The sequence below is a fragment of the Dissoconium aciculare genome (genome assembly GCF_010015565.1).
Source record: "Dissoconium aciculare CBS 342.82 unplaced genomic scaffold K489scaffold_13, whole genome shotgun sequence".
In the NCBI taxonomy this organism is placed as follows: domain Eukaryota; kingdom Fungi; phylum Ascomycota; class Dothideomycetes; order Mycosphaerellales; family Dissoconiaceae; genus Dissoconium; species Dissoconium aciculare.
Genome location: NW_022984963.1, coordinates 541,656 through 554,545, shown reverse-complemented (window position 1 = coordinate 554,545; position 12,890 = coordinate 541,656). Strand labels below are relative to the sequence as shown.

The window sequence follows — 12,890 nt, the reverse complement described above, 5'->3', positions numbered from 1 at the left end:
GGCAGCCGAAGTACTGACGTGGACCTTTCGAGGCACAACAAGTAATCTTCTTGGCCTATTTTTGTGCGCCCGCGCGGTCTCATTCTAACGGCCATGAACGGGTGTCCCAGCCGGACCTGTTGGACCGCCCACCACATCACCACCGCTACTGTTCTCCGGCAATACAACTGATGACGAGGATGGGAGCTTCGGATGTGTCCGCAACAAATACAGCGCGGTATGCACAAGACCGACCCGAGTGAATTAAAATATGTGCACAGGTCCGGGAATCATATCGTTTGTCGCCCAGGTCGAACCGAGTGTGGTACCTGGCTTGTAAGCGCCGCCGATCTAAGATGCCAGAAGGTTTTCAGCTCAGATCCCTCGTACTGCAATGTGCGACCCTCGTTCACCACCAAAGTGTGCCCTCATGTTTCAGAATGTGCGTCGCCCTGCTGACCCTTCCTTCCGCGTTCGGAGGTTGATGACAATTCTGCTCCTTATTGGCCCTTTCACATTCCGCTTGTGAGAGAAGAAGTCTGCAAGCTTCTCTTTTGGTCCAAGCTTGCACTGGACAATTGCTTCACTTGATGACAGCACTTCATGTGGATACTCGTCAACCCCACTTACCTGGGTACTAGGTAGGTGGATACAAATGGACTCAATTGATTCCATGGACAACAGCCAGGTCAGCGCCTGCATCGCCCTTTTCATTGTCAATGAAGCCGATGTCCCTGGTCGGCGGTTGTAGCACTCGGTACGACATCCGAATGCATATGCAAATGGTATCGCTGTGAAAGATGTGCAAAAGCTTTGCTTCGATCGGGCCTTTTCGCGAGTGCGTGGGGATCCGCAAACAGCCACACACCAGTGTCATCGGCAAAGACAATTTTGCGAGGCCCGAAATACTCTCGATGGTCAAGAGTCACGTTGTCGATATCGACGCTGTGCGCGCATGTGTGTCCGTATACAAGCGACAGTACTGCTGTCAACCCTATGTCCTCGGTGAGACAACACTCAGCTGGATGAATGGAGAGAGGTTCCTCACGCGTTCTAAACGATTTGGGCACGATGATTCTCTTCCTTCGCGCATCGAGTTTATTATTATGTGATCGCTGTTGGGTCCATGAATGAACAAAGCGGTCAGCTTAACCACGGGTCTTCTCAAAGCGTTCGTCAAACGGTCTGACCCACAACCAAACGATGAAAACGTGTCTCTGGTCCCTAAGACGGACGCGTTACGTATGTGAGCCAAACTCCGCTAACGGAATACATCCATGGATGATCTGCGGGTAGGGTTGGTGTTGGGTCTATGATCGACCCTATTGTTCACTTTGCTTCGCCTTCGGCATAATGATCGTGTGTTAAACCACTCTGAGCCACAAGATAAGTTCTTCAGCTAGTTGATTCGCTGTTCAAACACGCGCAATGAATTAGGCGCGTCAGAATGAGATACTTTGTGGAATGTGATTACGTAGCGTGCTCTGGGAGCCAATGCCCGCTGCATGCTGTGCATGAAATAATCTCAGATATCGCCCTGTACTAACTCGCGATGCGAGTCGCTTGCGTCGACAAAGGTCAACTGAGTTCATCGGGCAAAGTATATCGTTTCTCCGGACCCATGCTGGGTATGCCTTTGATAAAACCATGTCGCCATAACATGTATGTGCGCAACAAGCAAGGAGAAGACCAAAGCATCGATCCCATACCATCTAAATGCTATCATTAATAGAAGAAGAGGAATCTATACAGAAAATGTAGCGCTATCGTGCATTCTAGAATGCAACTACAGGGCAGAAACATAGACCAAGACTTCATAGCCACAATCGTGACGACGATCATAATTCATCCCTCGACGGGAATGCAATCTTCCACGTCCGCGGCCGCATTGGCCACCCAAGCCAGAAATCCCATAATCGGAGCACCTCCTCGGAGAGAATGCCTGGTAGTTTGACCGGCAGTTCGATCCAACTACGTAGGACAAAGACCCATGCTCGAAAGACGAGGCTGACCTCGCTGATGAACAGCTCGGAGAGGGATATTTCATCCTCGCCGCTAGTTCCAGTGCTGCTTTTCGTAGGACGTGGAGCCGGTTTCTTCTTCGGCTTCTGCTTATCGGTGGGTGACTTCTTCTTGCGCTGCTTGATTACCACATTGTTCGGAGTAGCGGGTTCAAATGGCTTCGCTGCGGATTCCGCCTGATTGCTGTCTGCCTCGAGGCGCTTTTCGAGGTCGGCGAAGTCAAGCGCAGGAACGCTTGCGTCAGCTTTGATGCTAGGATCGGTCTCTGCCGCAACCATATTCCGGAAATGTTCGAGCGCCTTGAGCGCATGGCTTATCTTGTCCAAGGTGTTGATTAGAGCGACAAGCTCCGTACGTCGAAGAAGCGGCTCGCTGGCCTGACTTTTCGAAGCTCCCTCAGAGCCGTCAAATTCGAAAAGGACCTTCAATGCCGTCCCAAATCCTGCAGTCTGAAGTTTGCCCCACAGACGGCACTTGTCGCAGCCCACGCAGTCCATAATACGGCTGACGTTGCGGAAACGATTGCGGAAGTCCTCTTTCAACGGGCTGATGCCACCCGCAGTCTTCGAGTCCTGGAACATCACGCTCTCATCAAAGATTTGTGGCCCTGCTGGAATTGCGTCGGCCAAGGTGGTAATCATCCGCTTCGTTTGCGTGTCCTGAAGAGGGTCGCCCGTGCAAAAAGTGTAATCCTGCACGTAATTGCGAAGTTTGCTGACGGCACGTAGGACGAAGGCGTAGTTGAAGTACAGGTTGGCGATACGCTCGGGGTGTCCTTGGAGGCGATCCTTGTAGCATTGCAAGTTGGGACCCCATTGACCTGTGGTCTGGTTGAGGTAATCGTAGCACAGGTGGGTAGAAATGGAGGCGTGCATGCCGGAGATGACACGGTAGAAGACGCGCTTCTCCAGACATTCATCCTCGATGTCGAACGATTCTTCCACTCGACCAGGTTGAAGGGCATTCTGACGTTCGTGCGCCTTCATGACCTGCTTGAAATCAATCGATGCCTGGGCCTGGTTCGGAGAGAGAATGTTCTTGCTCGCAGATATACTCTGTGATGACTGCGCAGCATTCGGTCTTGAAAAACAATTCTCTCGATAGATGGCCTCCCACACCTGGTGTGCGCCCTCGCCTGAGTATCCCGTGAAACGCTCTGGATTGTCCGCGAGGCTCACATAGTCTCCCTTCCCTCCTGAAGTCTCATCTTCTGGCACACAGTAATCCCGCTCGTCACATTCATCGTCATATTCCACCACACAGCTCTCGCCAACACCTTCACCCAACTCGCCCAACAATGGTCGTTTCCGCTCTTTCTGCTGCTTTTTGCCAGGATGCTGGGCTTTCGGACCTTCCAGTTTGCTCAACTCCTCTGCACGCCATATTGCCGGGATATCCTCCTCATTTTCGAGTGTCGTGACCGCACATGCAATGTTGCCACAGAGACCGTTTTCGTCATTCCAGAAAGGACACTCCTTGTTGTACAAATTCAGCCGATAGTATGAGAAGAAATCTGTGTTATTGGCGAGGTTTCGGACAAAGGGATGTAGTTGATCGTTCAGTCGGTCGAGATCTGCATATGATGCACAAGCATCTGATACTTGTGCCGTAGGCTCAAACTGAGGAATGTTAGCATTCTACTCCGTGTGAAAACAGACAGATTGGAAAAGCATACTGCGCAAACATTTGGGCTGCCATGTGACGTCGGAGTCGCTATACATTTGCCAGCGAACAAGGCGAATACGGCGAGAAAGAAAGCATTCGAGGCTGAGCGCCGCATGTTCGTCTATTCGTCTTCAGACGATGTATCGAATTGTGCGATGCGAGCGATTTCCAGAATAGCGGGTTGAGTTCAGATTTCGCGGATCATCGGGGAGTGGCAAGGAAGATCACAAATGGAGGAAGAACGGAAGTTGATTGACTCAATACATGTGGCCTCAAGCAGGTATCTATTTGGAGTGTACAATGTGCCTGAATAATCCGCGCATCAAACTACTTTTCCGGAGGCAATAGCTCAGCCACTGTCCTTTCGAATGCACACAAATCATCCCGATCTTGGAAGATTCTCTTCGTATTGCTGACGTCTGAACAGCTGGCCCCCCATCGCGCCGGGGCTTCGAAGGACGCGATTACCAGCGGCGCCTACGCGCGAGGTCACGTTCTGTAGTGCCGGCATGCTGGAGATATGGAGGTATACATCTCGCATCAACAACTCACAGTTCGCATCTTACCATCTGACCAGCATACGCTCCTTATACACGATTGCGAATGACCGAAGAACCTTCGAATGGCCAAGGACATCTATTTGATGACATAGTTCGGAGATAATTTGTGCTTAGTAAAGCCCGATTTTGCATGTAGGGTTCACAAAGAAGGTCAATGTGGTTGTCCTCAGGTTGGCAGTCGCCTATCGTCTGGCGCGAACTTTACCTGCAGAATTTCTTCACCGAACTCTCTGTCTTCACTACACCTGCATCTTTCTCCAGTACCTTTCCATACTGTCATCACATCGTTCCTCATGGCGTAAGGATGCATCACCGGCGCTAAACTCGTAAGGTAAGCCTATCCTATTGTCTTTCTCCTGTCACGTTGCACAGATACATGATTTCAAGATGAACAACGCCCGTATGCCTAGGAAGAGCCGGAAGATCTCAACGGCCCAGTCAAAGTACTGGAGTCGTTGCTGGTTAGAAAAAGGGAATCCTGAGATGAAATCCATGACCATGCATTATCTGAAAATGTTGCTTGAGACGCGCAAAATGCTGACTGGACACTACAAACAGAATATTGACAAGCCACTATCCCTGTGCGAATTGTTACGCGCATTCCAAGATTGTTATGAGCTCAAGCAGGCTCTGGTGACTACATGTGATCATTTGTACTTGCCGCTATGTGTCAAGATCGCCTCCGATGTAATGTTTCTCCTCACCGATCGAGAAAGTCACAAGGTCGCTAAGTAAACGACCCTCACATCGTAACTTATCTCTTCGCAAGTAAGTTTGCTTTCATGCTGATGAACATCATAACAAGTGCTTCTGAACAGTGGTCGCTTCTGGCAAACGAGGCGAGCGCCGACGTCTAGCGAGAACATACCTCCGCGCATCTTCACGACTCCACCTCCCAGTTGAGCAATCTCACCAGGTAGTGAGCCTTCACCTGGCTTGTCTCGTCAGGTCGGGCATACGCGCTGCGGTTTGTACGCGGCGTCTGTTCGAGCGACATCGCGCAGAGTCCTGCAGCGGCAGAGCCAGGACCGTATAAAGTACTCGACGTACATCACATAATTACTTAGATACGCATGTCGGCGCACAGGTCCTTCGCAGGCTGCACCTTTTGTGACAGTATATTGAGCGTTTGCAAGCGATTAGACGATGAATGTAAATCATTACGTGGGAATCTTAGGTGCTTGCAGAGTATTTATTTGAAAAGAATAACATTCGATGTCGTTATTTCGAAGAAGATGTCGATGCCTGGGTAATGCTCCTTTGCTGCTCCTCTTCAGCCTTTGAGTCTCGAACCTTGGCGAGTACGACCTGTGGAAGGAAAAGTTGTCAGCTAATGGTTCCGGATGTGAACGAGGACAACGCGACCTGATGAAGAACTTACCTCTCGGAAGATTCCACTCTTGGCTAAACTCGACAAGCTGCGCTTCCGACCAGTATCTGCGACCGGCGGCAGCAAACCTCCAGGAGCATGAGCCTCTTGAGCTTCATGCGCGGCTTTTTGCGCATCTTCGGGAATGTCTGCCGTCTCCTCCTCGTCCTCCTGCATCCTCAGGGCTTCGATACGGTTGGCAAGCTTTACAAGCTCGACTCCGCGCCTCAGGCGCATGCGTGCTTGAAGCGCACGAATCTCGGGCAACAAATTGTGGTCGGTGGCACCGCGACCAGCAATCCACGGGTCCTGCAAGGCTTTGTGACTCGTCGCTCTCGCTGATGGGTCTGCCTTCAAAAGACTGAGGATAAAGTCTTTGGCGTTTTGCGAGACATCCTTCCAGTAACGCTCGTGAAAGATGACACGGCCGTTCTTCGTCTCCTCGATCAGATCTGCGAGGGATTCCGAGCGAAAGGGCGAGTAGCCACAAAGAAGAGTGTATGTGATGACACCCAGAGACCACATATCCACAGGCTTGCTATGACCCCGTTTCATCATGACTTCTGGAGCAGCGTAACCGAAGGAGCCCGCCATCGTCTTCAGCACGCCATCGGGACTGTCGAGATGCTTGGCGATACCGAAATCAGCCAACACGATCTCGGAGTCGTCCTCGCGCGTCAAGTAAAGTAAATTCTCAGGCTTGAGATCCCGATGGACCACGTCCTTTGAGTGGAGATAATCCACTGCCTCGAGCACTTGCCGAATGGTCTGCGAGGCATCCTTTTCTGTGAATCGTCCCTTGTCGCAAATCCGATCGAACAGCTCTCCACCTGTTGCGAGTTGTGTGATAATGTAGTATTTGTCTCGCGATTCGAACCAGTCGACGAACTTGACAATGTGTGGATGGGTCAAGGTTTGCAGCATCTCCAGCTCGTCGTATACCATTTGATCGTTTCCCTTGACGTTTTTCTTGAGGATGATCTTGATCGCAACCTTGCCCGTAGGGCCATCCGCTTCCTTGACGATACCATAGGTGCCGGCGCCTAGAGTTCGACCCATGCGATATTTGCTTTTGCGATCATAGCTGCCGGGCTGACCGTGCAGCTTGTTGAGCATTGTTTGCACTGGAAGTACCTTTGTCAGCGATCAATTTGGACGCATCCTTTTTGTACAACGAAATCAGTACCACCCGAAGGCATTGGCGATGAGCGCCCTTGCGAAGTCATTGTCGAGTGGTAATGTGTTACGTAGGAATAGTGGTGTCGATCGAAGGATAGGTGATCGCGGAGCGCTCAGAAGATAGGTGGGACATTCGCAATGTTGCGAGTCCGTCTAGAGGAGACTCACAAGACATATTGCCTGCGACGAATAGGCAGGCTCGCAGCCGCCGGAAGTGACTGTCGTTTCAATCGTACGCTGTGCGCAGCTGCCAGAGATGGCTCGAATCGTGGAGAGGATGCGGGGCAAGGCTGGCGTTTATGTGGGTTTCGCGAGAGGGACAAGGACGATGGCGATGAGGAGTTGACGATGTCGAATATAACCAGCTTATGCTGTTCGAGTGAAACGCTGCGAGACAAGAATCGATCACGATCGCGGAATGAGGATGTTTCTATACATCTATGTTCCAGTCGCGAATGTATCGTGATCAGCCCAGAGAATCAGCTGCGCCTCGCTGCGGCAAAGTATAATTTTAAATCATCAAACAACATGTGTTGGTGGGGTCACAATTTGTTCAGGCACAGCACTAACGATCACTATTATTGAGGCTGCCCGTGACTGTAAAGGTTTCTATTATGAGAGGATGCTGGTGCACCTGGACATTTGCGTATACTCCGGTGCCGCATAAAGACCCCCGAGATCATGGCACACCTCCAAGTGTCGTTGTTGTCGCGCGTCCATACAGCACTGCTCATACATACTCGAGTAGAAGCGAAACTAACGGTTTGATCCTTCGGTCTTCAACAATCGAGATGGAATTATTTTGTTGCAAGATCTGCTCTTGCGCCTCACGATCCAATGCTACCCACCTGAGTAGTGATTGCTTTCCCCTAGGTGGAGCCCGAGGTGTTGCCCTCGTCTACTGTGTTTCTGCTGCCTGGGCCTGCAAGATGGGCAGGTACACTTGGTCGTTTCCTGTTGCCTCGCATCGGTCTCCTGAAGGCCGAGCACCTGCGCCCTATAATTTGTTGGCGTGTACTTGTGCCTACCTAGGTATGGTGATCAATATCGACACCTAAAATAAAGATGATCTGTCCTGAGGTTGACTCGGACTGCTCATAAATGCCAACGGGCAAGTTGCGATCGTATTGCAAGATTATGCAGCACATATTGCCCTGGTCTTCATGCATCGCCACGCGTGCTTCGCCGACGCTCTATTTCCGTGCAAGCTCATTTAAAATTACCCCACTATGAAGCCGCCAGCATGTCCACTCTACATGACTGATGATTTAGCGGGCACACCCTGTCTGTGAAGGAAACATGCTGCCCTATCAAGTCATTCACTTTACGACACATCTCATCGTGATGACGGCTATGTGACTTCGTCGGGCATTCGACATAAGAGGTCACGGTGTGTTCCGAGATGTTGTCCGTCGAACATACCATGGTCTCTTGATGCAGCATCGGAGACGCCTTCCGCTAAGGTAGCTTTGCTCGTCACTGCCTCGCGGCACGGCTCGCATGCATGCGCTTCACGACTTGATTCCCAGCAACAAGCTCACGAGTATCAAACTCGAAATACACTTGAGCTGCATCTCCCTTTTACACTCGGCTCCTTACTGAGTTACGGCAAGACATCTTGGGTATATCTATCGTCAACGGCTCAGCTCGCCTGTCGAGTCAACCTCGGACTCCGGCAGCATCATGGCGGGAATGAGCACAAAGAGACTGCAGAAGGAGCTGAATAACATTCAAAAGTCGCTACCACCTGGCATCGCTCTCGTCGCTGCTCCAGATCTCCGAGAATGGCAGATGGAAATAATGGTTCTGGACAATCCACTGTATAAGCCCGACGAGCCTTTTCGCCTGCGCTTCACATTCTCACCATCCTATCCTATCGAAGCGCCCGAGGTCGTATTTATGCAGCTCGCCACGCCTTTACGCAGGATACCCATCCATCCGCACATCTACAGTAACGGTATCATCTGCCTGGATCTGCTTGGTACTCAGGGTTGGAGTCCGGTCCAAAACGTGGAGAGCATTTGCATCAGTTTGCAATCTATGCTGGCCAGTAACACAAAAGATGAGCGTGAGTAATATCGCACCATGACACGCACCTTGAAATCAGAACGGCTAATGCATACTCTATACTGTAGGTCCACAAGGCGATGCGGAGTTTGTACGCCATAATCGGAGTAGACCACGGGACATCCTTTTTTCCTACCATGATCCTAGTGTGTGATCGGATTTGGCAAGGCACAGAGAAACACTTTTGCAACCGGCCCGGGGCTTATGAATCGATATCGTCGCAGGCGATCATGATCCTGAGGGATAGGGGGGCCGCACGCCGCTGGACGACACGGAATCATGACGCTCTTTTGCGTATGGATACCGCGTCCAATTGGTAGAGTCGAATGTTTTCCGGATTGATAGTCGCGGTCAGACGCTAGGGCGTGGGCGATTGCGTACCCGCAACCATCATGGATCAGGTGGAAGTATGGCTATGCACAGCCATACTGAGGACGAAGTTGCTTGTTCACGAAGATTACATCAACAGATTGCAGGCTTCAAAGATGCGCTATAAAGGTCTAAACTTGCACGATTTTGACACGTGAAGTAGACGGAGCCTGTCCGGTGTCTGAGGTCAAGTCAACTTCACGCCCTGAAAACTACGTCGAAAACACCAACATTTGTGTCTAGGGCTGTCACTTTAGCTACAGCGATTGATGGACCTGACCTTGGAAAGTTGGGTACATCGATCAATTTTTTCCGTCAAAAGCATGTCGTAACCCCGTTGATTTGTTGAAAAACTTATGAGCAGCGACTACCTAAGTCTGAAGCCCGTCCTCAGAGGCTGTCGATAAAAGGCGTGCGCGTGAAATTGTTCATTTGCGAAAGGTTCACGGGTAGCTGCGAGACATTCGGCATATGGTTTGTTTCACGGACCACAGGGTGTGTGCCTCGGCGCATGGAGACGCCCACGTCATGCATTGCAGCCCTGTGGTGCTAAGAAGACCCGTCCTCCATGGCCGACCTGATGCACATAAATCAATCAGGTGCCTTGCCGTGATCTGAAGGCGCCTTGAAGACCAGAGGTTTAAGCTTACTTTGACCATGGACTCAACATGGTCAATCTCACGCCCGCGTCGAAAGTCAGTAATCACCTTGGTACCCATCAATGCACAAGTGCATCCTGTCACTGACCGTGTGTCCGTTCGCATAGACGGCATTAGCCAACCTCCGAGCATTCACCGCCCCGCCGACAAATTACTACCGATGTCCTCTGAAGCGACGAGCAGCTGTGCTCATATTACTATTTGCAGATCGACGGGGTGATTTACGAGTGGTCTTAACGATACGGAGCGCGGGGCTCAAGAATTGTAGGCATTGCCTCCCAGCTTCAGAGTTCACGATGAGAGGACTGCGATACTGATACGATCAAAGATGCCGGTCAAGCCGCACTGGCTGGAGGCAAAGCGGATGGCCTACACGAGACGCCCTTCATGACAGCAAGAAGAGAGGCCTTTGAGGAAATCGGCCTGCCGATGGAAGATGATAAGCTTCCCAGTGGATACTCTGTGGAGCATCTCACTGAGCTGCCTACACATCTTGCCATGACTGAGCTCGGCGTTCGTCCCTGCGTAGCTTATCTCAAGACACCTGAGCCTAGTGTTCGGAACAGAAATCCCGATGTCGCGCGAGATATTCTCCCCAAGCTTGACGCCCGCGAAGTCGCAGCAGTCTTCACGGCGCCGTTTCAAAATTTCCTCATGGACAAAGATATGGATCCAGCTATCCGGCGCAAGGTCCCTGGCGAGTGGTATAAAGGCAGTTGGCATGCCTGGCAAGAGACCGCTTGGCGGATGCACCAGTTCCATGTCCCTGTGACACCGTCGACGGTCTACCTGGCACGCACACCTTTACCATACACAGAGCCGCGGAGCAGCATCGGATCATCCTCGTCACCAACTCTAGAGGGCACAGGATCCAACAACTCAACCGCTTCGCAACCTGGAAGCTTATCCGCGCAGCCCTCACCGTCAGGAGCTTTCCCGGCAGATACTCCGGATGCACTACGGCAGGCGCGTTATCGAGTATGGGGCATGACGGCGAGAATACTCGTGGATTGCGCGAGGGTTGCGTACGGTACAGAGCCGGAATATGAACATAACAACCACTTCGGCGACGGTACGTGTCCCTGAATGACTTGAAGCAACAATTCTGATGTTCTAACGTGGAGGAAACGATGCTAATGTACTTATTGATATCCAGAGATTCTGATCGCACGTTTGCTTCAGATCGGTCGGCTGAGCCCTGTGAAGAAAGAAGGCGAACACCTCACGAGAGAAGTGATGGTGGAGGCTGCAAAGGCAAAAATCTGAAGAACTACGCGTTGTGAGGGGAATGTATTGTCGGATGACGAAAGAATTATTGTTGCGCTGCTCGATGAATTATTCTTGTACGGCGCAGAAGAAGCAGACGCTGCAATTATGATTTTATGCTGGAACGGACAGTCGACGCGATGGAGCACTGTATAGCTGGAGTGATGCATTTTCATTCGACCGCGTGCATGAATTCCTTTTCTACTAGGTACTTTTGGCACAGAAATCGTGCAGGCGCGTGCCAACAGGTGAACCTCGATGCACTTCTCAGAACGCGTTGCCGCCAACACAGCCGATGTCTGTGATGTAATGTACGCGCAACTGGAATTTTGTGCCCCATTGGCCGCGGCGTGTACACGCGATCTTTCAGAAGTCGACTGCGATTCTATCATCGACGAATAACTGAACAATCATCATCGTCATCCATCCACATTCATGCATTGCACCTGCAAGACGCTGCTGAGCAGCGCATTCACAAGTTCTGTGACTCGAACATCTATTCTCCCGCCGGCTTTTCTTATACCCGCCTTCGGCCTTCAAACATCCGCCTTCTCAACATCGCCTACTCAACAAGCGCGCAAGGATGGCAATCGTCGAAAGCGCGGCGTTTCTGCCCTGTATCGATCCGGTCTGAACAGGGATCTTGCTAAGCACATCACGGTCGGCCTCTCGTCTCTACCTAAGCCCGTCCTGGATCGCAGTGAACGCCCTGAAGTCAGTGAGAGCCATGGGCTTTGGGGCTTTTTTCCAACGAAAGAAGCCGCATTGGCGACGCCCGAAGCCTTGCATAGTCATGGCCGCTCCTGGACCAGGTCCGAGCTTCGCCTCAAGAGCTGGAACGATCTGCACCGCCTGTGGTGGACATGTCTGAAGGAGCTTAACAGACTAGCTACCTTCACAGAAGAGAAGGCACGGGTTGGAAATGTCTATGGAAACTTCGAGGCTGGCGGTCGGAGAAAGATGGTAAGACTCTGTGCGGAGCAGTTCTGTAATGTTGCAGCCGTGCAGCCTGGCTAAAATTTCATCATAGGTCAGAGGGACGATGTCAGCCATCCGGCATACTTTAATTGAGCGCTGGTACAGTTTTGAAGATGCTCGCGAGCAGGCCATGAGCGACCCTTCTATCAACATGTATGCCGAATTTGGGGAATCTGGTCTGGTCGAATCAGCTCAGACACAGCAAGAAGAGGTGACGATTTTGGATTGCCTTGTCTAGAGAGAAGCCCGCTGACGAAACTCGGTAGTTCAATAATGCAAGCGGGCATGAGCTGGAAACTACACAGAAGAACCGCAGGGAAATGAGGTCCGCCAACCCAACAATGAAGCTCGAGACGAGGTCTTTCCAAAACGTGTGATTCATTCTACTGGCCAACCGGCCTGAATGGCGATGCAGGCATCATATTCGCCAACCAACACCAATGTGACAATGCAAATTTGCCTTAATCTGCTGGAAGACATCCACGATCGATATTAGCAGCTGGTGTCACCAAATCGGTTGGCACATGGCGCCCACTCTGTTAAGCGAGCCTGAAGGCCGAAAGCTATCGAGATCGTTGCACAACTGCGGGATTCGGATGGTGGCAAGTGATCGTGGAATTTTAGACTGCCGGTTGTGATCGGTTACTGAGCTTCGCCGCAGAGTCGGCAATGTCTGTTTACTATGTACATCAGGATTTGTAGAACTATCAATCGTATATGGAGGCCCTCTTTGATGATGCCACCGCTCTCTCGTGATCAGCCACTCGAAACAATCAA

At 51.2% G+C, this 12,890-nt stretch overlaps 4 protein-coding genes across 4 annotated transcripts; 2 read left to right on the top strand and 2 right to left on the bottom strand.

The window, feature by feature from the left end:
• Nucleotides 1–1,657: 1,657 nt before the first annotated feature.
• K489DRAFT_404204 (endoplasmic oxidoreductin) lies at nt 1,658–3,985 on the bottom strand. Its single transcript, XM_033607112.1, has 2 exons — nt 3,677–3,985; nt 1,658–3,620 (listed from the first exon to the last, which is right to left on the bottom strand). Exons 1-2 carry the CDS (start codon nt 3,779–3,781, stop codon nt 1,818–1,820), a joined length of 1,908 nt encoding a protein of 635 aa, XP_033456610.1. The 5' UTR covers nt 3,782–3,985; the 3' UTR covers nt 1,658–1,817.
• A 1,310-nt stretch (nt 3,986–5,295) lies between these two features.
• K489DRAFT_383811 (Ca2+/calmodulin-dependent protein kinase) lies at nt 5,296–7,268 on the bottom strand. The gene is made up of 3 exons (XM_033605704.1): nt 6,943–7,268; nt 5,608–6,719; nt 5,296–5,534 (listed from the first exon to the last, which is right to left on the bottom strand). Exons 1-3 carry the CDS (start codon nt 6,947–6,949, stop codon nt 5,448–5,450), a joined length of 1,206 nt encoding a protein of 401 aa, XP_033456609.1. The 5' UTR covers nt 6,950–7,268; the 3' UTR covers nt 5,296–5,447.
• A 798-nt stretch (nt 7,269–8,066) lies between these two features.
• K489DRAFT_344643 (uncharacterized protein) lies at nt 8,067–11,386 on the top strand. Its single transcript, XM_033602320.1, has 5 exons — nt 8,067–8,842; nt 9,856–9,905; nt 9,977–10,133; nt 10,198–10,941; nt 11,026–11,386. Exons 1-5 carry the CDS (start codon nt 8,458–8,460, stop codon nt 11,133–11,135), a joined length of 1,446 nt encoding a protein of 481 aa, XP_033456608.1. The 5' UTR covers nt 8,067–8,457; the 3' UTR covers nt 11,136–11,386.
• Nucleotides 11,387–11,513: 127 nt separating this feature from the next.
• On the top strand, nt 11,514–12,869 carry K489DRAFT_383806 (MRP-L47-domain-containing protein). The gene is made up of 3 exons (XM_033605703.1): nt 11,514–12,098; nt 12,166–12,324; nt 12,380–12,869. Exons 1-3 carry the CDS (start codon nt 11,571–11,573, stop codon nt 12,488–12,490), a joined length of 798 nt encoding a protein of 265 aa, XP_033456607.1. The 5' UTR covers nt 11,514–11,570; the 3' UTR covers nt 12,491–12,869.
• The last annotated feature ends 21 nt before the right edge of the window (nt 12,870–12,890 follow it).